The sequence below is a fragment of the Cricetulus griseus genome, assembly GCF_003668045.3.
Source record: "Cricetulus griseus strain 17A/GY chromosome 1 unlocalized genomic scaffold, alternate assembly CriGri-PICRH-1.0 chr1_1, whole genome shotgun sequence".
Lineage (NCBI taxonomy): Eukaryota > Metazoa > Chordata > Mammalia > Rodentia > Cricetidae > Cricetulus > Cricetulus griseus.
Genome location: NW_023276807.1, coordinates 193,040,712 through 193,067,323, shown reverse-complemented (window position 1 = coordinate 193,067,323; position 26,612 = coordinate 193,040,712). Strand labels below are relative to the sequence as shown.

Genomic DNA, 26,612 nt, shown 5'->3' with positions numbered 1-26,612 from the left:
AATGAAATCCTAAAAGAAAAAAAGTAGCTTCTTTCAAGGGAAAAATATTTAAAATCAGTGTAATTTGTATCTAAAGTGATGATACTGAAAGTTGCAATTTTTAAGTGTGTAGCTAGGTTAGGACAACTGAACCACAGAACTGTCATAGGAATTTGGGCCAAACATCACAATTTGTACTTTCCTTAGTAGAAAGACTTCATGTAGCTAATTTTTGATATTGCTGTGTTGTAGACAATAGGTGGCTATCTTAATTTGTTTCTATTGCTGTGATAAAATACCCTGACCCAAACAACTTGCGGGAGAATGTTGCTTATGTTAGCACTAGTTCCAGGTTATAGTCCTTCTTTGTGGAGAGGTCACCGTGATATTAGCTTGAGACACTGATGACTGGCTCCCCATATGATTGCATCCATAGCATGCTCAGCCTGTTTTCTTAGTTCAGGATCACCTGCCTAGGTGGGTCTTCCTACCTCATCTAACATCAAGATAATCTCCACTGACATGGGCCGCCTGACACAGAGGGTCACTCACTGATTCTCTCTTCCCAGTGGTTATAGATTGTGTCATGTTGACAGTTAAAACTAACCATTATACTGGGCTTTTAAAATTGTCCACTATATTAGTGGGGGGAAGCTCTTTTACTTGAAGAGCAGTAATATCTGTGATATGCCTTTAGTTCTTAAAGCATAATAATAAAACTAAACTTTTTGCATTCCTCTGTTATGGCTTTGTATTTTCTTTTAACCTTATGCTGTCAAAAACTTTTAATTTCAAAGTCCATACTTTTTTGTTGAATTTTAGCTCATTAGTTATCGTTCATGCAAAACATAAATAGCAAACCTAAATCATAATTATTAGGCATTAAAAAAAATCTTTTGTCTTTCTTTCTTCAGTCATTGGTTTTAATCAGCAAACTACCTTACATTCACTTTTTTCACACCGTACTCAAACAGATAGCACCAGAGTATTTTGAAAAAAATGAACCTTACTTGGAAGCAGGTAAGTTAAATATTACATGATTGTATATTCTGTGTGCATGTATATTTGTTTTTGTGTGCATATCCACATGTTTTCAGATGCACGTGTGTGTGCAACTGCACATGCAAATGTGTGAGCATGTGTGTGGAAGCCAATGGTCAATCTTTTGTAGTATTCCTCAGGAGCCATTCACCTTGATTTTTTTTTTTAAAGACTTTATTTATTTATTATGTATACAACATTCTGCTTCCATGTATATCTGCACACCAGAAGAGGGCACCAGATCTCATAATGGATGGTTGTAAGCCACCATGTGGTTGCTGGGAATTGAACTCAGGACCTCTGGAAGAGCAGTTAGCACTCTTAACCTCTGAGCAATCTCTCTAGCCTCATTCACCTTGATTTTTGAGATAGGGTCTCTTACTGAGACCCGGGCTTTCTAATTAGGCTAGGCTGATTGACAGTGAGCCTCAGTGAGCCTACTTCTCCTGCCCAGTGCTTGTATTACAACCATGCATCATCACTCCATGCCTGACTTTTTTGTGAGTTCTGTCAGCAAGCATTTTACTAACTGACTTTTCTCAGTCCATGTTATGTACTCTTTTAAAAATATTTATTTTCATCATTTGTGTGTGCGTGTGTGTGTGTGTGTGTGTGTGTGTGTGTGTGTGTGTGTGTGTGTTTGCTATATATGTGCAGGTGTCCTTGGAGACCAGAAGTATCAGATCCCTTGGGCCTAGAGTTACAAATAGTTGTGAGCTGCCTGACATGGGTTCTGGGAACCAAACTGTGGTCTTTTGGTAGAGCTGTTAGTGCTCTTAACATTTGAATCATCTCTTCACACCTCCCTCCCCAATTAACGAAGGAGTTTTAATAAAATGAAAGTTGATATTCTAAAGAATCAGAAGAGGATAAGACTCACACAGTGTGAGAGAGATAAAGAATTTTTGGTCTGGCATCTTTACCTATTAATACCCAAAGTGCTATGTGGTCCTATCTCCTGTAACAACATAAATGATATTTGTTAGATTTAGGAATAAGGTTTTGAACTGATTGTTCTCGGAGTACTGTGGAACAGAAATTCTTAGTGTGCAACATTTTAGTAGTTAAAAATAAGTAAGAAAACTGCCCTTGAACCTATTTGTCATCCAACAAGTTTTTCTTTTTAATTAAAAGTTTTCATTGGGCTGGAGAGAGGGTTTAGTGGTTAAGAACACTAACTGCTCTTCCAGAGGACCTGGGTTCAATTCCCAACACCCACATGGCAGCTCACAGCTATCTGTAACTCCAGTTTCAGGGGACCTGACACCCTCACCAAGACATACATGAAGACAAAACACCACTGCACATAAAATAATCAAAATAAATGAACAAATAAAAAAAAGTTATGGGTGGCTGGGTGGGTGTGCGTGCGTGCGTGCGTGCGTGCGTGCGTGCGTGCGCCTGTGCCTGTGCCTGTGCCTGTGCCTGTGCCTGTGGGGAGACCAGAGAGGGCATCAGATTCTTGGAGCTGGAGTTGCAGGTGTTTTTGAGTTTCCTGACACCAGTGCCAAAAATCCAAGCTCTTTTGCAAGAGCAGGAAGTGTTCTTAACTGCTGAGCCATCTCTAGCTCCCATTAAATAATTAACCAATACATTTCCTAGAACATAGTATTTCTGAAAGAAATGTAAGCCAATATGTCTTTACTTTTACTTTATCTGCTGTTACTACTAATATGTTTCTCCCATGTTACAAAAGAACTCTAACTTGCAGTGTCCATTTTAAAAATTTTGATTTTTCACTTATATTAAGAAAATATTTTGTTACATTTCCAGCTTGTAACGATGTTGACCGATGGCCTGCCCCAGTGCCAGGGAAAACATTGCATCTGCCTATCATGGGGGTATTAATGAAGGTAACAACTTACCATCTCATTTGTTTGCACTTTAAAGAACTTTATAGAAAGCTCACACATGGGTTTTGGTTTTTTACATCCTATAGTATTACTGCCTTTGTTGTTGTTTTTGCTGTGAGGTGTTACAGATACACCACAGTTTATCCTGCTTTACAGAATCCTTCACACCACTCCAGGTCCCTCCAGTCAGGCACTGCACCTTGTAGAATTTGCACAGGAATGTTAAATTCTGCAATATAGGTAGTAAGCAGAAGCAGAACACTTGTGTTGAGTGTTAATTGCTGAAGATTAAGGTAAACTGGAAAAGCCATTGGTTTTCAGGTATAAATGATCTTCTAATATTTAATGTCAGACCAAGCGTGTTTATCTTGGAATATTCTCTGTTATAGTGAGGTTTTTTTTGTTTTGTTTTTTTTGCTTTTTATTTTCATTGTTTTTCTCTCTGTGTATTGGGGATTGAACCCAGGGCCTCACAAGTGCTAGGCAAGTGCTTTACCACTGAGCTACATCCCCAACTCATTGTTTGTATTTAAGGAAATTGAATTTTCTCTCAGATTTTGTATGGATGTACTCAGGTTCTTTGCAGTTCATGTGTTTGTGACAGTGGCCTTAGTCTTCACAGTATTCCTTCTTTGGATTTGCTTTTTTAGTATTTGTATTCTCCTCCAACTCCTTTGGCAAACATAAAAAATAATATTGATAGCACTGTGTTGAGGGTTCCCATTGTTTCCTGTGGGATTTGTACACCAGTTTGGCAGGCTTGAGAGGGTGTGTTTGGGTGTGTGTACATTATGAAAGCAAAGACTGGAAGAGATAAGCAGGAAGTTCTCTGAGGTTGATGTCCTTACTGTGTTTCCAGCACATTTGCTTCTTGATGTTTAGTGATCTCTGTACACATGGAAACTTTTGTTCCCTACTTTATGCTGTAACTAAAAATGAATATCTTTAGTTCTAAGATCCGACTTAAATACTTGGTATTTATAGCATTTTAGAAGTGCTGAGTGTGTCTTTTAGCAGCCAGATAGCACTTCTCATACAGATAAAGTTGATACCTTCTCTCTTTGTCTTTAAGGTACGGATTCCCACGTGTCATGACAAGCCTGGGACCACTCAGATGGTGCAGTTAACTCAGCAGGTAGTATGGTCTAAAATGATCACAATGTAGTTTCGGGGCCTGTTACATATTTCTCAACATACTTAAACACCCATTATTTTTTTAGTTAATTGGTGAGGAACTTTCTAACACTTCTTGGCTTTTGTTATTATTTTTGTTGTTACTACCTCAGTAGGTACTGGAAAACCTAGGGTTTATATTGTAATTGTGAGGACAAAGGGACAATAAATACTTTTTAAAAGAGATTTGATTCTGAAAAAAGTCTTCTCTTAGAAGAGTAGCCAACAGGGGGCTGGAGAGATGTCTCAGCAGTTAAGAGCACTGACTGTTCTTCCAGAGGTCCTGAGTTCAATTCCCAGCAACCACATGGTGGCTCACAACCACCTTGAATGAGATCCGGTGCCCTCTGCTGGCATGCAGGCAGAAGACTGTACACATAATAAATAAATCAAATCTAAAAAAAAAAAAAATTAAAAAAAAAGAAGAGCAGCAGCCAACAGACTCCTAATTTTTGAAGACTCAGTCAAAAGGATTCGGAACTTTTATTTTTCTGGAAGCAGTTTCTGTTCACCAGTTGGTTTGATTACCTAACATTTCCTTTGTTCTTTGAGTAAATCTTGAGAACAGCAGGAAAACTGATTGTGTTTGTTTCGTATATCTTAGTGTTAATTGTAGGCCAAATTGCAGTTTTCATATTTTTCTTTATCTTCTGTATTAGGGGAGACTGGTAAGACCCATTCTCTTTCATGAAAAACACAGAATGGGGATCTCGCTGTGTAGCCCTGTCTGGCCAGGAACTTGCTAGTGAGGCTGACCTTGAACTTGCATCAGTTTTCCTGCCTCTGCTTTTCAGTGCTGGTATTACAGCATGGTTATGTACCATAGTGTATCATACTTGGCTTAAGATAGGCAGGTGTGGTGGTGTATACCTTAGTCCCTGTACTAATCTGTGAGTTCAAGGCCAGCCTGGACTACACATTGAGTTCCAGGACAGCCAAGACTATACCGTAAGACCCTGTCTTAAAAACAAAACTGAGAAAACGGTTTCTGTAAAATTTAGTGATTCTCCCCTAATATGCTTCTTTTCTTTTAATCCTTTAGGCAGACACACACACATCTATTATTTTACCTACTGTTCATGAGGTGGATCTTTTCAGGTAAAGATTAAAAAAATTGTTAACTATTTTGTCTTTTTATTTTGTAATAATTGCTATTAATTTATGGAGAATGTGAACAAACATAGAAGAAAATACTCGTTTTAATGGTAAATCCCATGTTCTATCCCTGCTGCATCTGATGAGATAGGAAAATGGAGATATACAGTGGGTACTACATGGTTAAGACAATTAGTTTTTGTTTCATTTGGTTATATTGTAGAGATGTTACAAAAGGTCAAGTTTTTTTTAGTTGAATTTTCAATTTTGTGGTGAAATTTCACAAAATTTGTACCGTAGTTAAAAAAACTTCATTAAAAGAAAATAGAGAAACAACAGCCTATACACAAAGACTTGCATGCAGATACATGCATATTGTAATTTATTTTATTCATGGGGAGTATCACCCATTCTGGGGGAGGGCCCTCGCTCAGGAGTAGCTGACCAACACAACTTGCATGTTTCTTTGTTGTTGTTTTGCTTTGGTGTTTTGTTTTTTATCTTTTTGGGTTGTTTGTTTGAGAAAGGAAGAACATAAAGTTGGGTGGTGAGTAGAATCTGGAAGGAGTTGAGGAAGGGGAAAGAATGTGGTCAAAATATATTCTATTGAGATAAAGAGATGGCTCAGAGGTTAAGACCACTGGCTGCTCTTCCAGAGGACCCAGGTTTTACTCCCAGCACCCACATGGCGTCTCAGAACTTCCTGTAACTCCAGTCCCAGGGTATCCAATGTCATCTAATGACCTCGTCGTCAGATACTAAGCACATACCTGATGCACACAGGGAAAACACTCCTATATAAAAACATATGAATCTGGGGGTGATGGCATAAACCTTTCATTCTTGCACTTGGGAGGCAGAGATAGGCAGATCTTTCTGAGTTTGAAGCCAGCATGGACTTCAGAGGGAGTTCCAGGACAGCCAAGGTTACACAGAGAAACCCTGTCTCAAAATAAATAAATAAACGAACGAATGAATGAATAAATAAAAATTTTAGAAACATACGTATTATGAAAATCTTTTTAAAAGCCAGTAAATAAAAAAGTTACTTTATTCATAGTAGCATGAAATAGTATACAACCCAAAATACCCATGCACATAGAAAACTACTCAGCAATAATAAATGAGTGAATGAACCTTTGATAGATACAATAGCATAACTGACTTTCAAAGACAGCATGCTAACTACAGATGTCAGGCTTTTGTAAGTTACTTAATAGATGGTTTCATTTACATAATTTTGGCACAGTCAAAGCTACAGGGTCAGAAACCCAAGGAGAGGGACCTTGAGAATGAGAGAATTTTTTAAGGTGATAGAACTATTTCTGTATCTTTGGCAAGGCTCAGTTTTGCTGTAAATAAAATATGCAAATGTGTAGCTTTGGAGCCTATCCTGGCACTTGCTCTGGAGACCAGGCTGGCCTCGAACTCACAGAGATCCTCCTGCCTCTGCCTCCCGAGTGCTGGGATTAAAGGCGTGCGCCACCGCCTGGCTAAAATTATGATTTTTAAAAGTTTTAACTGAATAAAAAGAGTATCTATAAAATAAGCTAATACTACAGAAAAGATACATGGAGAGTACATACTGTTGATTGTTTTGATGCTTGAGTCATTGAGGGATAAGTTTGAATAATTTGTATAAATTAACTAAGAATTCAGTTACTAGTTTTTTTGTTTTCTATGTTTTTGTCATTGTGGGGTTTTTGTTGTTGTTGTTGTTTTGCTTTTTGGTTTTATTGTTTGTTTTTGTTTTGTTTTGTGTGGGGGTGTTGCTTTCATTTTGTTTTGTTGAGACACTATAACCTTCTTGCCTCAGCCTTCCAGGTGCTAAGAGTGTGTGTGCCATTGTGCCTAGATGTACTAGAAAGTTTTTTTTTTTTTTTTTGAACTTCACAGAGTGTTAAATCTTTTTATTTGGGGGGAAGAGGGAGAAGGGAAAAGGAAATAAAGAAAAATCTAAGCCATAGGTGCTGAAGGGATGGCTCAGTGGTTTAGAGCATCTGTTGCACTTGTAGAGGACTCCGGTTTGATTCCTAGAGCCTACTTGTGGCTCACAACCATCCATAGCTCCAGTTCCAGGGGCTTTGATGCACTCTTTCTGGCCTCTATGGGCATGCATCCATGCAAAAGCATTCATACATATAAAATAGCATAAATAAATCTTTTTACAAAAAAAAAAACCTAAGCCATGAAAAATAATCTCAGGCACAATATCTAAGGATCACATCAATGCTTCCCTATAATAGAACTTTGTGTGTAGAGGTTTTTTTTCTTTCTTTGTTTTGGTTTTTGTTTTTGGAGACAGATTCTCCAGTAGCCCTGAATGACCCCAAACTCACCATGTAGCTAAGGCTGGTCTTGGTCTTCTTCCCATCTTCACCTCCCAATTGCTGAGATTACAGCGTACCTGTCCCAAATTTTCATTTTTATGTTTGTTAATATAAGTGGCATTCGTTATGTTGAAATGATATTTTTACATTCAGACTAAGAAAAAGGACAGAGGTCTTAAAAGAACCTAAAGTTGTAGAGATGCAGTTGAGGGTAAGCCCATGCTCCTGCTCTCTCTAGGTCAGGACTTGTTCCGTATGTTACCGTCTATGAACTGGACCTTTGATTTTACTTTCCTCTGAATCACAGAAATAGACCTCTTAGTTCTTAAGTTGAAATAGGAATTAAAGGGTAGTTTCTAAAATAGATGAAAGAGACTACAATTCTCTTACTACAGTCACTTCAAGTCAGGGACTTTTTACTTGATGATACTCTAGGTAATTCCTAGTGCAGTAGGAGGCATATAGTTACTCCTCACCCCCCACCCCACCCCACCCCCACTCCCACCCCCATAATCTCAGAATGAAGCAGTTTGGCAGACTCTGACTGAGTTTCTTAGTGTCTGATAATACATGCACATGTAACAGATACACAAACATAAATTTTTATATTTGTATTTTTTATCCACATATATTAAAAACCACAGTCAAAGTAAATGTTTTCAATTCCAATGCTATCTGATAGGGTTTATTTTTACTTCCTTTACATGCTTGTATTTCCTTTCCTTGAGAAATTACCTTTTACAATTGTAAAAATTTATTTACTGATTTGATCAACCCCCTGGCTAGTAAACAATTTACCATCTTCACTGTAATCCTGTTCCTTCTTTCTGCACATACCTTTCTCCATTGGGCTCTGTCACCCCACATCTAGCCACCCTTGTACATGAAAACCCTCCTTGCCATGCTCAGTCTTTGATTCCTTATACTCACCCTATGCAGCATGTTTTATCCACCTAGAGGTGAATGCCAGCTTTCTTTTACTTGGGTTCTGATTCTCAGTGCCACACGAGTGCCTTCCTTACTCTACTTTCCCACTCCAAGCCACCTCTCCATGAGGTTATCTTCCTCCTCTTGTTCTGACCCCTTGTGCCAGATTGTCTCATACTGTTATAGTATGAGTGTAAAATGCCCTTTACCCCAGGCATTTGAGCCCTATCTGTAGGTACTATTTTGGGTGACTAGAACTTGTAAGAGGTGTCTCCTGACTGATGGAAGTAAATCACTGGGAGTGAGTTAGAGCCTGTTCCCATTCACCATCTGAGATCTCAGCTTCCTGCTTTGTTGAAAAGTAATAAACAAAGCTTCCACCAGCTCCTACCCATAGATGGAACCTCCAGTCACCATGTCTTCCCTGTCATAATGGACTTTATTCCTTTTGCTGTGAAACTGCATAAATCTAAAGTTGCTTCTATTAGGTACTTTTAGATACACACACATACATATATGTACATCGTGGCAGGCCCTCTTGGTCCACTTTAGCTATGATACCACACAGTAGGACACTCCTCTGGTTTGTGAGCTCATTTTTATGCCTTAGGCTCTGGACTCCAAACCAGATACCCACCCTCCTCACCACAGCTGAGTCCCACCAGCTTCATGGACCATAACCTCTTTTCCTTATTCAAATTCCCCCAACACACACACACCGACACACACAGGCACACAGACACAGACACACAGACACAGACACACAGACACACAGACACACACACACACAGACACACACACACACACACACAGACACACACACACACACACACACACCACCACCACCACCACCCACCACCACCACCACCACCACCACCACCACCACCACCACCAGGCTTTTCTGGCAGAGATGCCTACTATGTTCTGCTTTAGATTTGAGACCCTTAGGAAGGGAAAAAGAATAGCTCCTTGCCTTATCCTTGAGCCATTTTTGAAAAGAGATCCTACTTTGCATTTGTCTTTTTGTTATTATTAGTTAAGTTAGCCTGTCTATTTTTTAATCTCATAAATTTATTTCATGCTTTTGTACTTACATGTTTTTTCTTTTTGGTTTGGGGGGAATATTTGTGTTTTTAACTAGTGAGATTGGTTATGATGTTTAGAAATACTTTTTTCTCTTCTCTAATGTGCTTGGGAAAAATTGTTACCAAACAAGGAAGAAAACTAAATAAGTAAAAGTTACCAAATGTTGAGACTGAAACACACTAGTGGAATTATCTCCTTACAGCCCACACTAACTCCAGGGCCTCTGTAAAAATAGGCAGTCTTTCTTTGGAAGAGGATTTGTCCAGGAATTAATTCCTTTGTTACTTAGATGTCCTCCTGTGTTTTGTTATCATCATTCTTTGATATCGGAAGCTTCATCAGCTTTTGGGCTGGTACAATTAATCAGAATCAGTCACAGATGAACTTCTTGTTCTGTTCTTTCCGTTTTCTTTCTCTGCACTTGACTTTTTTTTTTTTTAAATAATTGGCTTTTCTCTTTATAGAATGTTTGTCCGTGTGTGTTCTAGAGATTGGACCCAGGGCCTTGCACTGTGCAAAGCACATACTCTGTGCAAAACTGTGCCCCCAGCTTAGCACTGAATTGTAAGTTATGGACATTCAGTAAGTGTCCCCTTGGAAGATTATTTTGTTCCCTTCAAAATACTTGGAATAGAAATTCAAGTATAACAAAGGATTGCTAACAAAATAGGCCTGCCACATTAACACAGTTTGATGATATGCTTTTATTGTTTGTCATCTGTTCTACGTGTGTTGCATCTAATTTTATAAAAAAATGGAATAAATAAAACTGGCACATTGGTTAGTTTTCTGGGGGGGGTGGTTTCTTTTTCTTTTATTTCTTTTCGTTTTTTGAGACAGGTCTTGAGCTCACTATCTAAGGATGATCTTCTGACCCTTCTGCTTCTCCCTTCCAAGTGCTGGTATTACAAGAGTGTGCCTTACACCTGGCTTTGAGAGTGTGTGTGTGTGTGTGTGTGTGTGTGTGTGTGAGAGAGAGAGAGAGAGAGAGAGAGAGAGAGAGAGAGAGAGAGAGAGAGGAGAGAGAGAGAGGGAGGAGAGAGAGAGAGAGAGAGGAAGAGAGAGAGAGAGAGACTTTAGTTTCTATGTATTACCACATTCTTGGTTAATTTTACAGGTCAAGCTGTCAGTAGCAGGATGAATTTTTATCAATATGAAATTCTTAGAATGATTAGAAAGGCAAAGTTGGATAAATAACAAAGTATTTCTACTGTGTAAACACTTTCTAGGTGTTTCTGCCCAGTTTTCCTTCATAGTCAGATGCTATGGGAGTTGGTGCTGTTGGGAGAGCCCCTTGTGGTTATGGCGCCGTCACCATCAGAGTCTTCAGAAACTGTACTGGCCCTTGTTAAGTAAGTATATTGGGCTCTTGATGCTGATACTTTAAGTATTCCAGTCTGTGATGTTCCCCAGTCATTGCATTAATCCATGCAACAACTTTCTCAGAATGGAGAAAAGATTGACTTAGGTTCAGTTAGAGCTAGAACCATGTTTCTGCTGCTTTGAATAGCACACACACACACACACACACACACACACACACACACAAACACACACACACTCATACATTTACATGAAATTAGATAGATTCCAAATAATATTAGTCATCAGTGCTTACCTAAAGGCAATATTGGAATAATTTGTTTATCAAGTATATATTGTTTATATGGATGTCTCGTGGCTGTAGAGCAGAATCTTGATTTGTGTGTCTTCCTGTTCCACAGCTGTATTTCTCCATTGAAGTACTTTAGCGATTTTCGACCTTACTTCACAATTCATGATAGTGAATTCAAAGAATATACTACCCGTACTCAAGCTCCGTGAGTAAATACAATAACTTTTGTTAACTAAGTATTAATTTATTTCCAAAATTTTGTAGAATTGTATAATAAATTTTGTTGTGTAATAAATTCTTAATTTAAAATTTTGATTTAATGATAAATTAATTTTATAAAAGGTTTGGGGAGCCAGGCGTTGGTGGCGCACACCTTTAATCCCAGCACTTGGGAGGCAGAGGCAGGCGGATCTCTGTGAGTTTGAGGCCAGCCTGGTCTCCAGAGTGAGTGCCAGAAACCTGCCTCAAAAAAAACGAAAAACAAAAAAAAACAAGGTTTGGGGAGATGTTGGTAATAATGTAAGATTTGAAGAATTAGCAGCTTACTTTCTTTGAGCATTTACTTTAGACTCTGTGTTGTTATTAACAATTACCCAACTTTACCTTAGATTTTTCCTTTGAGTATGAAAACTTCTTCTGATCTATGGAAGGAAAAATGAATGTATTTCTTCATTTTAGCTCCTGTTTTATAATTGCTTATCTTCTTTTCTTAGATAAAGTTTTAGAAGAACAAAAATAATTTCTATTTACTTTCTTCTTGATTTTCCTGTTAATGTCACAGTATCTGTTGCAGGCAAACTTCCTCTTCTGGGTTTTGTTTGTTTGTTTTGTTTTTTGAGAGAGGGTTTCTCTGTGTAACCCTGGCTGTCCTGGGAACTCACTCTGTAGACCAGACTAGCCTCAATCCCATAGAAATCCATCTGCTTCTGCTTCCCAAGTACTGGGATTAAAGGCCTGCTTTTTTTTTTTTTTTTGGTAGAAACTCCTTTTTTAAAATTTATTTTTATTTTATGTGTATGAGTGTTTTGTTTGCATGGATGTCTATGTACCATGTGTTTGCACTGCTCATGGAGGCTTGAAGGCATCAGATCCCCTGGAATTGGAGTTACAGAATGGTTTTGAGTTGCCATGTGGGTACTAGGAAATGAAAGTGAAGCTCTGAAAGAGCAGACAGTGCTTTTAACCTCTGAGCTGTTTCTCCAAACCCCAAGCTAAATTCTTAATATTCATCAACATTTTTTATTTGCATTGCTTGAGGTAATGAACAAGAACTCCATTGCCCTAGTGTATTGAGACAGGCTCTCATGTAACATAGGCTGGCCTTGGAGTTCTGAGCCTTCTGGTGCTATGTTCCAACTATGAGGATGGCAGATATACCATTGTTAAGATAGAATTTCCATAAATAGCCCAGACTGACCTTGAACTTTTGATCCTTCTACCTCAGCCTCCCATAGGATTGAAGGCCTACTTCACATGTATCTTCAGAATGTCTTAATCCTTGATCCTCCTGTCTCCTGGCTCCCTGGTGGTATATTTTAGTCTTCTATGTAGACTTCTTTCTCTGCTATTCCCTTAAATGTTGATGTTATCAAAGATTGTCTTCTGGGTTCTTTTTTCAGACAAATCACTTTCTGTATAACGTTAACAGCACCCAAGGTCTCTGTTAAGACCCTATACTAAGGCTGAGGAGGTGGCTAAGCAGGTAAAAGCACTTGCCATACAAGCTGTCAATCGAGGCTCAAGCCCCCAAACCCATGTACGCAACTGGATACAGTGGCATACATCTGTAGTCTAAGCTCTTCTACAGTTAGATGAGAGGCAGAGGCTGGAGAAACCCCTGGAATCTTGTGGGCTAGCCAGCCTGGAGTATGCATTACATCAGCAGAAACAGTGAAAGACCCTGCTTCAGGAAGGTGGAAGGAGAGAATCAACTCCTGAAAATTGTCTTCTGATACCATCCCCACCCCAGCATGCCATGGTACAAGAGCATGTATGTTTCTCTCTCTCCATCTCCATCTATCTCTTCCTATCTATCTATCTGTCTATCTGTCTATCTTGTGCTCTCTCCTGGGCTCATTCTTTTTTTAATTAATAAAGACTCTATATTAACTTGTCATAGTAGTTCACTCCTATACTTGAGGGGTTGAGCAGGAAGACTGAGGTGAGTTCAAGGCTATTCTGGACTAACTACAGAATAAAAACTTAAAAGATCCTATACTAATGACTGAAATATGTCTTTGTATCTTAGGTCTCTTCAGCACCCAGACCCATATGTTATTGGTAGTGTAGAATGTTACACATGTATTATCTAATTTTTCTTTTTGAGATGGGATCTCAATCCCTAGCACTGATGGGCTAGAACTCACCTTATATATTAGGGTGTCCTTGAACTTGATAATGTAGTTTAGGATGATCTTGAACTGGTCCCCCTACCTTTGCCTCCCAAGTGCTGGGATTACAGGCATATACTACCATGCCCATTTCACACCCATATGTCTTAATGCATCTGATACTAAGAATGTTTAACTGATTTCCCTCTTTTTTGTTCTCATCTCCTATTACTTTCTTGATAAATGGTATTAGTTTTGACTTAGTTACCAAAAACATAGTATTAACATCTTCTTAACTTGGCCTGAAATAACTCTTAACTAAATTCTGTCTGCTCATCTCTCAACCTATTTATTGCCTTTTTTCCATAGTTCCGTCTTCAGACTAGTTTTTCCTCTGTCCACTGCTGATTTTTCCCCAAGCTTCCCTTCCTTACAGGGCATCCTCCAAATCACACCAACAGTGACCTATAACCCTTATGTGGCATACCTCCACTTGATTCTTTGTGACTTCTCTTTGCTTACAAGATAAGATATTAGCTGGGCAGTGGTGATACATGCCTTTAATCCCAGCACAGAGGCAGGGAGATCCCTCTGAGTTTGAGGCCAGTCTGTGTACAGAGCAAGTTTCAGGACAGCCAGGGCTATACAGAGAAACCTTGTCTTGAAAATTCAAACCAACCAGCCAACCAAAACCCAAGATAACATATTAATTGTACATGCTTGGTGCTGCCCTTGACTGTTCTGTTTATGCTCCCCATTCTACTCAGGAGTGCTGAAGTACCTGTGATTATGTGTGTGGTTCTTGGTAGAGACTAACCTCTCCTCATTGCTTGGCATGTACTATTCTGCATTGTTCTCTCTCCTCTCTTCTCTACCTGACAAAAAACTACCCATCTTTCATGTCTTGTCTATATCACATCTTTGGTGCGTCTGCCCTTTAAAACCCTGGCAGACCATAGGTTCTTGTGATTATTGTGCATTTCATTCTCATTTTGTTTTTCAATGTCTTCTTATTGTTGTCATCATGATTGAGTGTGTATACCTTTATATCTATATGCTGTTTTAAGAATGATGTTTTTAGGGGGCTGGGGAGTTGGCTCACAGTTAAAAAGCACCGACTGCTCTTTCAGAGGACCCAGGTCCGATTCCCAGCATTCACATGGTGGTTTACAACCATCCTTAATTCCAGTTCCAGGGGATCTGATGCCCTCTTCGACCTTCTAGGGTACCAAGCATACATGTGATGCACAGACATACATAAAGGCAAAACACTCATGCATAAATGAATGCATCTAATGAATAAATCTAATAAAAATAATCATATATTTTTATTTTCATGTGTCTAATACTAAATATGTTACCTATTATGTTGATATGTAATAAACCAAGTAAGGGAATGATAATGTATTCTGTATATTGCTCACTCAGAAACTGTTGCTTATTCTTCTGTGATTTAACATTCTTTTTAATTTTTTGTTTTGCACCTCATTTTGTCTCATTTTTATCCAGGCCCTCAGTCATCTTAGGAGTAACTAACCCCTTTTTTGCTAAAACACTACAGCACTGGCCACACATTATTCGAATAGGAGATCTTAAACCTGCAGGTAATATTTCTACTTGGTGTTCACAGTGTGTGATGGGACTAAGCACTTACTTGTATTTCCCCTTGTGTTCCTCTGTTGCTGTTTATATTATTGGTAACATTGTTGGAGACAGCTTAGACAAGTGCCTTTGGAGGAGAGTTACAGCTTCCCACTTAAATGGGCATATGCCCCGCCCAAAAGCATTTTTATAAAGCCCAAGGAAATTGAGCATTTTATTTTATAAGCCAGATACAATAGGGAATTCTACTTTGCTTGAGGAAAGTTTTATAGAAAACTAAAATGATAGCCAGATGTCAGAGTGCCTGTGTATAATTACAGCACATTAGAGACCGAGGCAGGAAGATTGTTGAGTTCAATGCCAGCCTGGACTACATAGTTCTAGGCCAGCATGTGCTACAGACTGGAGACCTCCTCTCAAAATAAGGAAGTTCAGGCCAGGCAGTGGTAGTGCATCATCTCTAATCCCAGCACTCAGGAGGCAGAAGCAGGCAGATTTCTGAGTTTGAGGCCAGCCTGGTCTACAGAGTGAGTTCTAGGACAGTCAGGGCTACACAGGGAAAACCTGTCTCAAAAACAACAACAAAAAGCTAGAATTATTCCAGACTTGGCATGAAAGTCTCAGGTAGATCTTAAGGCAAGTGTTGTGTAGCCTTGTTCATTGTGTTGACTGAGGGAGTCCTCACAGGTTATGCTTTCCTTGAGAAAAAAACCATATAGTGTTTGGCTTGTTGTAGGAAGTTAGTAAGTGTTGATTATATGAATAAATGAATTCTGAGATTGGATGTTTAATTTAAATGCCAATTTAATGATACCCCTAACATCGTCATGCTCCTGTCATTCCATTAGTTTGTTGAGAGATACAAATGATAGTTCAGAGAACAGCAGTTACTCTACTCACAAAAGACATGGGAGGTTTTTAATTTTTTTTATCTTTATACTTATCATCAGGTTTGTTTTTTACTAATCTAGATTTTGATTGAGTATAATCAGTATGTTGCTATTTATTTTTCTTTCCTATGAAAAAAATTCCCTTAGGGATAGAGGTAGGAAACTTTTTCCAGAAACCATTAGTGACATAGTATGAACTGATAAACTTGTTTTCAAAATCACCATAGGGGAGCTGGACATTGTGCCAATGTCTTAATGTCGGCACCCCAGCACTGGGGAGGCAGAGCCAAGCAGATCCCTATGAGTTCAAGGCCAACCTGATATTCTTAACAAGTTCTCATCGGGAGACCTTTATTAAAAAGGGGGGGGGGGGCAGTGCTGTTCTCTTATCAGACATGCTTTGTAAATTTCCTACCATTCTGTGGACTGTCTTTTTTAGTTTTGATGAAGTTCATTATATCTATTTTTTCCTTTATTTCTTGTGGATTTGGAGCCATATTCATGAAATCAGATTTAACTTTACAACCATCAATGTTTGGCTTCTTGAACTCAAAACCAGACCTACTACATATGCTACACAAGTTGTGCAGCATAAAACCCTGATGGGGATTCTGACTTTGAAAACTCAAAACAGACAGAATCTATAGAATTACAGAAAAAGCATATCCTGTAGCCCCCCCCCCCCCCCCCGGGAAGGCATGGCAAAACAGAGTTTGTCTCTTGGGCTCAGAAGTTTATAATTATTCTAGAAATGTGTGTTTGGTTTTAACACTGCAAGAGAATTAGGACCTAAGTCCAATGCTGAGAGGTTTCTCTTTTTGTGTTTTACCTACTTGGACTATCCACTTTGTACTAAATGGAAAATAAAACCTAAGAATAATGTCCGCTAAGGAAGAAACAAAGTGTACTGGTCTATATTGGCTTTAATTAGAAACTAATCATTTCTAATGAGAAAGTGAATTTGGTGATTTCACAACTGGGAAGATGAAGTGTTCGCTCTAAGTTTAGATTATGTACAAACATGCAAAGGTGCATTAAGATGACTCTGCTAATGTTAAGCCCCTCTTGTTTGTCTGTTATTCACATTAGACCCTGAATATAAGGGTCTTTTAAAATTATTTATAATCACAGAACTGCAGTTTGTTTCCTCACATTTGTGACCTTTTCCCAGGGCTTTCTGGCATCTATTTTATGTTTTTCAAACAATTGCTTCAGAATTTTGTGCATACATACAATGTGTTTGATTAAGTCCACCTGCCATTCCTTTCTCTAATGGCTAGGATTGGAGCTCAGTATATTGTCTTACACTGCATCACAGTGAAGCCTGCAGCACTGGTGTGTTTTTGTCATTTCTCATTTTAAAAGAATACATACAGATGACTGTATATTTTCATTATTATCAAGAATGGACTTTGGGAGTCCATTCCACATAGAGGGATACTCCCTCAGCCTACACACTCGGGGCTGGGCCTAGACCCTATCCCAAAGGATCTGACAGGCTTTGAAGACCCCCATGGAAGGCCATGGGGAGCAGAAATGGTATGGGATAGGTAGGGTGTTAGTGGGGGGCAGGGAAGGAGGGGAGGGAGAGAGAACTGGGATTGTCATGTAAAACAATCTTGTTTCTAATTTAAATAAAAATGGAGAAAAAAATAAATGCATATCTTGGCAATCACATAGTGAAAAAAATCTATTATTATAAAAAAAAGAACTTAGTGACTATAAGAAATACAAAACTTACTGCTAAATTATTTCCCTCCCCAGCACAGTTACACAGAGAAAACATTTTAGCCATAATACATGAGTTCTATAGCATGTATAATGTAACTGAGAATACTGTGATGCTAAAGATGAGCATGCCAGGCAAATATTCTACCACTAAGTTATATCCTCAGCCCAGTTTATAATAATTTTTTACCATTTTTTTTCCTTTCAGGTGAAATTCCTAAGCAAGTTAAAGTAAAAAAATTGAAGAACCTAAAAACTCTGGATTCTAAACCTGGTATTGACTTTATTAATGACTTTTATTTTGTGTATATTTGTGAATGTCTGCATGAAAGTGTCATAGTGCATGTGTGGAGGTCAGAGGACAGTATTTGGGAGTCATTTCTCTCCTTCCAACATGGTTTCCAGGGATGAATGGAACTCATGTAGTGAGGCTTGCATAGCAAGTACCTTTCCCAGTTAAGTCATCCTGGTCCAGACTTACTAATTTTAAGTATGTATTCATTTAGGTTGGGTTTTCTGTTTATCTTTTTAGGCGTTTATACTTCTTACAAGCCATATCTAAACAGAGATGAGGAGATCATAAAACAACTCCAGAAGGTAAATACTTGCTCATATTATTAATTTAAATCTCCTTGTTGAGGTATGTAATATTTAGCTAGGCAGTGTATGGCTTTTTTTGTATACTAATGTAAAATGGAACCTCACTTCTTAAAAACAATACCATTGGTTGAACCAGGGCTCATGCATGCTAGGCAAGTGCTTTACCATTGAGGCATATCCCTAGCCTATAATGTCACCTGGCAGAACTCACTATGAAGACCAGGCTGGGCTTGAATTATTATAGGCATGTGCCATCGTGCCTTGGCTTGGATTCTCTTTGAAAAATTAAAAATTCTGTGTGTGAGGGGGTGGGTGGGCATATGGGTGTGTGTGTGGGGGGGGTGTCAGGGAAACATTGTAGTGTAGAGTTGATTCTCTCTTTCCACCTTTTATGTGAGTTCCAGGGGAAAATGTCTTTATTCACTGAGCCATCTTGCTATCCCTAAATCACTTTTGGTTTTTGCCTTGCACACCTCAGTTCTCAATTACTTTTAAACCCAAGCTTTAGGTCTGGATGTTGTGGCTCATGCCTGTAATACCAGCACTAGGAAACTCAGACAGGAGGATCTTAAGTTCTAGACAAACCTGGCTCAAAAATAGATAGAACTGGCAAGATAGCTTAACAGGTAAAGGTGTTGGCTGTCCAGCTGCCAGCCTGAATTTAATCTCTGGGGCCCATATGATGTAAGTAGAGAGGAGAAAACTGACTCCCACAAGTTGCCCTCCACACATTTTGCTGTGGTTCATATGTGCCACTTCCTACCTCCCAAGTCATACACACATACTGCTTCACACAGAATAAATGCATAAACCTGAGTTCAATCCCAGGTTCTACATGGGAGAATGAGAAAACCAAATCCTGCAAGTTGTCCTCTGATATATACAAGCACTCCTTGGCACACATGTGCACATGCACACATATACACAAATAAGTGCAATAAAACTTTTTTAATTAAGAAAATTAAAAGATTAGAAGCTGCAGAGATGGCTTAGTTGGTAAGGTGCACATACACATAATCAAGACACCAATGCGGCAGTAGTCATAGACTTGAATATTGGTTCTGTCGCTATAGAAAAACAGCAGTCATTCTGGAAACTTAGACATTGTTGTAAATTTCCAGTAGCATCTAACAGTAAAAGATTATTTTTTAAAGATGTCAGTAGTATTAATGCAGCATATGCAAAATAAAGATTATTTTCACTGTGAACTGACGTTCTTAAGTATGGAATAAATATTAATAAATCTATAGGGTATTAAATTTATATTTGAGTGATAAGAGCAAGTTATATGTATCAGTATAGTACTATGATATTTTGATATGTATACATTGTGTAATGTTTAAATCTGCTTAAATGTACCTATTTCTTCAAACATTTATTATTTCTTTGTGGTGAAACATTTAAAATCCTTTGTTCTATGTTTTTTGAGATATTTAGTACATAAATGTTCTGTGGTTACCCTACTATACAATAATAACACACCAAAACTGCTTCAACTGTAACTTAATACAGTTACAGGTAGGCCTTTCGCTCCCCATCCTAACTCCCTAGCCTCCAGCTAAAACATCCTTTTACAAAGTTTACAAAATGAACTTCTAATTAAGTTCCTTCAATAGAACATTCTAGGGTTTTTTTGTTTGTTTTTTTTTCTTGGTTGGTTGGTTGGTATTAAATTTAAATGCCAATTTACAAAGCAGTTGGACTTGGTTGTTATCTTACATTCCCTCACACTAAAATATGGGTTTCTGTTTTCTCCTTTCAAGGGTGTACAGCAGAAACGTCCTTCTGAGGCTCAAAGTGTTATTCTCCGACGCTATTTTTTGGAACTCACACAAAGTTTCATCATTCCATTAGTAAGTTATTAATCTTAATGATTTTCTAAGGGCTATATAAATAGTGATTTCTATCCTCCAAATCTTAAGTTATATGCTTTACCAGTTGTTGTGTTTATTGATTTAAAATAGAGCTGTTTATTAAAAACCTGGATTCTTTGTTCTAGTTCTCATTCACTTTGATAAGTCACTCGATCCTCAGTTTGCTTGTCCATGTGTGGCTTCTATGGTCCCTAAATACCTTTTAAGTTTGTTGTGAATTTTTTTAAGTAGGGTAGGAGCTTATTGAAAGACCTTTAGTATACATTTCAAGCACTAGGGTTAAGAGAGAAAGAATAGTACTCAGAAAGACATCCCTAAGAACATGACTGTGGGCCTGTTGAAGGATAGTCACGTGTTGTAAGTCTTAATTGAGATCCTGATACAATTTTTATAACTTGACATAAAAATTATTATTTTTTTATTTCCCATTTTTTTTAAATAGACAATTGTCTGAGTTGCTTTTCTATTTCTATGATAAGAGACTATGATCAAGGCAACTTATAGAAGAGAGAGTTTATTGGAGCTTACAGTTGCGGAGGGTTATAATCTATGACCATCATGGAGGTGAGCATGGCAGCATGTAGACTGGCATGGTGCTAGAGCACTAGCTGAGAGCCTAAGTCTTGATTGACAATCCTGAAGCCAAAAGAGCTAATTGGGAATGACATGGGCTTTTGGAACCTCAAGCTGACTCCAATAAGGCCATACCTCCTAATACTTCCCAAATAGTTTCACCAGTTGGGACCAAGTATTTAAGTATGTGAGCCTCTGGGGACATTCTCATTCAACCACCAACACCACACAGAATGCATAGAATTAAGCCAATGTGGGGAGCAGTATGAGGAAGGATGGTGCTGGGGATTGATCCCAAGGCCATACATATACAAAGCAAACACTCACTACTAAGCTACATCCCTAACACTATACCACTGACTTGAATAGATGAGAATATTGAGTACAAACAAGAAGATCCATAATTTCAGGTGATAAACAATACAAGATACCAGCTAGGTACCTATAAGAAACTGATTGATTGGCCAGGCATTGGTGGCACACGCCTTTAATCCAACACTTGGGAGGCAGAGTCAGGCAGATCTCTGAATTTGAGGCCAGCCTGGTCTATAGAGCAAGTTCCAAGCCTGGTCTATAGAGCAAGTTCCAAGATAGCTAGGACACAGAGAAACCCTGTCTTGAAAAACAAACTTTAAAAAAAAAAGAAGAAGAAACTGATCATTCAAGGTGATTACCTAACAATCAGATATTGAAGTGAAACATTATTGTCCACATCTATAATCCCAGCAGCAGGAGGATTATTGAGAAGTAGAGGTCAGTCAAGGCCCCATAGTGGGATCCTGCCTCTAAAAACAAACAAAAACAAAACAAAAAACACCAATACCCACAAAAAGGGCCTTATAGAGCCACACATGGTTTTAATCCCAGCACTTGGAAGGCAAAGACAGGCAGATCTCTGTGAGTTTGAGGCTAGTGTGGTCTACAGAGTGAGTTCCAGGACAGCCAGAGTTGTTATACACAGAAAGCCTGTTTTAAAAAAACCAAAACCCCCCCAAAAAAACCAACAAAAAAGGCCTTGTTCTGCAAAAGCAAGGTCAGATTAGTTTATAAATTGCACAATGGAGCATGTGGCTATATCTTCATTTGTATTTGTTACCTAAGAACTGTTTATCAAGTATAGTCCCTCCGTGTTTCCCTGTCTCCCTTCCCTCTGTCCTTCCTTTGGTCCTTAGCCTTGACTGCTCTGGAATCTGCTATGCAGATCAGGCTGGCCTTGTTGAGTGCTGCAATTATGGGTTTGTGCCACCACACCTGGCCAAGTATACTGTTTATTAGGTACTCCAAGGCCCATTAAATACATTATTATTAAAGATGTATCACTATAAAGCCACAATATTTTAGACAAACTGTAGAAGTACGTTTTCATCGGGACTGCCATCTGGCAAATAACAACACAGAGACATTATTAATTACCAAAGCTTAGCCTTTAGCTTAGGCTTGTTTCAACTAGCTCTTGTAATTTTTTAATTAACCCATTTCCTGCCTATACCTCCTGCCTAGCTACTGGCCATTCAGCTTTTTATTACACCAGTCACATCACTACTTCTTACACAGTGTACAAATATCCCACAACAATAAATCCTGTATTATTCAGAGGTTTTATCATTATGACAAATTCCTGAGGGGGGAAAAAGTTAGAAAAGAGCATTTATTTTGGCTCTTAAATTTTAGAGACTTGAGTGAAAGGTCAGCCTGTCACCATTGTTTTAGACATGAGGTAAGGTAGACTATCACAGCAGTGTGAACTTGTAACAGAGGATGCCCACTTCATGAGAAAGGGGCCAGAGCCAGGGTGTACATCCAGGGTTGTGCTGTTAATAACCTCTAGCCAGACCCTACCTTATACATACACCATTCCATACAAACTTAGCAGTGAATTAACCCACTGATGAATTTAGTACTTTTATGATCCAATCACATCTCAGCTTCATCACTAGCTAGGAGGACTAAGCCTTCAATATTTGAATCTTTTTGGCAGAATACTTTATATCCAACCACAGAGTGTAGTGATTTTAGTACCAGTGTTACTCATTCTTTAGGAAGTGAAGTGTTTCAACTGAATTAATTTTTAAATCACTATGTATACCTTCACTAGTGTAATGAAGCTACTTTTTTTTTTAGATACTTATGTCACTTATCCAAAGACAACTTACTACCAAATTGCTACATTAGATATTAACCAGTCCAACATGCATACCAGTTTATCCTCTAGGCATAATAGATGTTTTTGGTGATTATTTTTTGTTTGATTTTTTTGAGACAGGGTCTTTATATATAGTTCTGCTGGCCTGGAACTCACTATGATTCCCCTACCTCTACCTCCCAAATGCTAGTATTAAAGGTGTGTGCCACCATACCTGGCTTTGGTGATTGTTCTATGAATTTATAGTACGGCATTCATAGGACAAATAATTACAAGTGATGCAGACACCCAAGGATGAGGTTAGGTTTGTGTTAGTTATTTTAGACTCAGATAGAAATCCCCACTATGTGGGCAAAGCTGGATCCAGTTGTTCATTGGAAGTTACTGGTAGAGGTTGTCAGATACAGCAAAGAGAAAAAACCATTCAAAAAACTGCCAAAAAAAAAAAAAATGCCTCTTTCACCATAGTACTGCTGCTTCTTATACTGAGAGGAGCTGTACTCATTGGTTTTTTCAGGAGGAACTTCTTGAGTCGGGTAGGGAGATGTTTTCTGGATGATTCAACCAATCCTGTATGGTTTTCTTCATGATGCTTTCTATTTCTTTCCTTCTCTTAAATACCATCTTCCTCAGACTAGAAGCTCTTATCTTTTCCACTGATGTGGGGAAGCTGTTTCAGAAGCTTTATTCCTGTTTTGTTCCTGGGAGTGAGGAGTCTGCTTTAGTGAGAGCTTGTGGCACTTCTGTAGTCAGATTCATACTAAGTTCCTGAAAGTATTTTTTCCCCTGATATCACCCTTATAAATAGAAACCAAAGCTGGGAGTTTGTTCCTGTTCCCCTTATTGGTGGCATATACCAGCAACCCTGCAAGTTTCCCTCTTATAGCAAAAAGGCTGCTCTATGACAGGGACCCAGGGGGTAGCTGTCTCTGTCTGGTCAAGGCCAGTGCAGGGTAGTGTGCTGTGCCTTGGCCCAAGTTGGTCTAGGGAGTGCATTTGTCCTGGTACATGCATCTACTGAACTAGTCTGTTGTGAGATTTCATGTAATGCCTATATTTTGTACCTTAAAAAGTCACGTTGGAGTTTCTTCCTCTGATACTGTTTTTTTGTTTGTTTTATTTTGTTTGAGACAGTATCTCACTATGTAGCCCCAGCTGGCCTGGAAATCACTATGTAGATCAGGATGGCCTCTGATTCACAGAGATCCTCCTTTTCTCTCTCTCCTCTCTCTCTCTCTCTCTCTCTCTCTCTCTCTCTCTCTCTCTCTCTCTCTCTCTCTCACACACACACACACACACACAAAACCTTAAAAATATATGAGCTTAGCTGGGCGTTGGTGGCGCACGCCTTTAATCTCAGCACTCGGGAGGCAGAGGCAGGCGGATCTCTGTGAGTTCGAGGCCAGCCTGGTCTCCAGAATGAGTGCCAGGATAGGCTCCAAAGCTACACAGAGAAACCCTATCTTGAAAAACCAAAATACATACATACATACATACATACATACATACATACATACATACTTACCTGAGCTTAGAGCCAGATAGAATAACATAGTCCTGTAATTCCTGTAATTCCAACAATTTGTCTGGAGGCAGGAGGATATGGTTTCAAGGATAGCCAGGAGTACATAGCAAGACCCTGTTGCAACAAACCAAACAAGGGCTGGTGAGAGAGCTGAGAAGTAAAGGCAGTTGTTGGACAAGCTTGGCAATTTGTTCAAATCCAGAGACCTATGTAAAAGTGGAAGGAGAGAACCAAGCCCGTATAGCTGTCCTCTGACTTCCACATGTGTGCTGTGGCACACAAGCCCATATATATTGTGCACTCATTCATAAATTATTTTAAACAAAAATATGAACTGGACACAGTGCCATATACCAGCTACTTGGGAAGCTAAGGCAGAAGGATCACTTGAGCCATGAGTTCAAGATCAGCTTGGGCAATACAGCAAGCCAACAATCTCAAAAAGGAACAAAGCAAAACAAAGAAATCGTAATCTGAGTATCCAAGTCTTAGTTAAATTTTGTTGAAATATCACTTCCCAACTCAATTTAACTGGAGCAGTCTTTCGTAGGAAAATATGAAATCATTGAAGGAACAGGATAGGAAAACTCAGGTTCAGGTTGTCAAGATGACTCACCGAGTGAATGCACTTGCTGCCAAGCCTCATGATTTGAGTTCCATCCCTGGATCCCTGAAATCCACATGGTAGAAGGGAAGAGAGCTTCTACCACATGTGTGCATGTGCATGCATGTATGCTAAAACACACACAGTAAATAAACAAAACACTGGGACTCACTTTTTCTTTCTATATACTCACTGGACCTATCGTTTCTGTGACTCTATGACGTGTGCAGTTTTGTACCCCACCAACAAGCAAGCAATCAGTTCTGCAGTAGATACCAGCAAGGTATCCCCTAATTCAATTCTGACAATATACCTGTTGACAGCTTCACATCCCAACTGCTGAGGGCTGGATTCTTGAGTTTGCTCTACTCCATGTTAGATGCCAGTCACAAGCTCTAGAATGTGCTTATTACTGATCCACTCTAAATCCCATAATCCCCTTCTTGGAGTTCTACTAATTTACTTGAATGACTTGGGGAAACATTTGATGTTAGTTTATTATATAGAACATTACAGAGAGTACAGATAAAGATAGGATAGGGTATTGAGGGAGATACATAGAGCTTGCATGATGTCTCTAAATGTACCACCCTCTATAAATGTCATATATTCTGCTATCTTGAGACTCTCCGACCCATGTCCTTTGGATTGCTACTGAGACTTCATTGCATAAGCATGATTGAAGCATGCATGTCTGTGTCCAAATGGTATTGGTACAAAGACTGCATATTCTGGTGGATGCTATCAGACTGGGTGGTGAAAGTCAGCAAAGCCCATCTGTCAGATTTCTTCCTTGAGATGTGATTCAGACCCTTTCTGAAAAGGAGGTCTTAACAACTACTTTCAAACAAGACAGAGGAAAACTCATGATCAGCAAGGCCAGGGAACACAAGAGATTTTTATAACCTACTGTGGGGAAGAGAAATTCTAATTTTTATAAACTACCTATAGTAGGGAGTTATAAGCCAGAAACTGGGTGAAAAAAATTGTGTCTGTCCTAGTATCACTTGGAAAACCATTTTATTAAAAAGTAAGATCTCTTAAGTAAGACTGTAAGAACTCCTAACATCTATCTATCTATCTATCTATCTATCTATCTATCTATCTATCTATCTATCTATCTTTCTATCTTATCTATTTATTTGATTTATTTTGGCTTTAGGAAAGATACGTGGCAAGCTTGATGCCTTTGCAGAAAAGTATTTCTCCATGGAAGGTATGTGATAGTCGAGAAATTTCCTCTTCAAGCTGTCTACCTATAGTTACTCTCTTTGAATAGAGAAGTTCCTTATCTCTGAATATAGTATGCCTTGTTTTCTAGAGTCCACCGCAGTTAAGACAGTTCCTTCCAGAAGAATTTATGAAAACACTTGAGAAAACGGGACCTCAGCTCACATCTGGAATAAAGGGCGATTGGATTGGACTTTATCGGTTAATTTCTTTACTTATTTTCAACCCATCTGTGGATCTTTACTTTAAAAAAAAATGAAAACACTAGTTGTAAAATGTACATTATTCATGTAACATGTATTTCTGAACTATACAAAAAGACTGAAAGGCTAGCATGGTGGCACATTGTAATGTCATCCTCAGTGTCATAACAAGTTGAAGACCAGCCTGGATTGCTTGAGACCCTGTTTTTTT

General features: G+C 38.7%; 1 protein-coding gene across 2 annotated transcripts in view; it reads left to right on the top strand.

The window, feature by feature from the left end:
- Nucleotides 1-26,612, top strand: part of Dennd6a (DENN domain containing 6A) — a 48,962-nt gene that overhangs the window by 17,951 nt on the left and 4,399 nt on the right. For both annotated transcript variants that reach the window (XM_027389631.2, XM_027389630.2), the window contains 12 exons: nucleotides 894-999; nucleotides 2,794-2,873; nucleotides 3,946-4,008; nucleotides 5,089-5,144; nucleotides 10,714-10,836; nucleotides 11,209-11,304; nucleotides 14,939-15,033; nucleotides 17,858-17,923; nucleotides 18,182-18,246; nucleotides 20,013-20,102; nucleotides 26,131-26,184; nucleotides 26,290-26,399. In XM_027389631.2, the coding sequence (XP_027245432.1) occupies nucleotides 894-999; nucleotides 2,794-2,873; nucleotides 3,946-4,008; nucleotides 5,089-5,144; nucleotides 10,714-10,836; nucleotides 11,209-11,304; nucleotides 14,939-15,033; nucleotides 17,858-17,923; nucleotides 18,182-18,246; nucleotides 20,013-20,102; nucleotides 26,131-26,184; nucleotides 26,290-26,399 (1,004 nt within the window). The remainder of the gene's footprint in view (nucleotides 1-893; nucleotides 1,000-2,793; nucleotides 2,874-3,945; nucleotides 4,009-5,088; nucleotides 5,145-10,713; nucleotides 10,837-11,208; nucleotides 11,305-14,938; nucleotides 15,034-17,857; nucleotides 17,924-18,181; nucleotides 18,247-20,012; nucleotides 20,103-26,130; nucleotides 26,185-26,289; nucleotides 26,400-26,612) is intronic.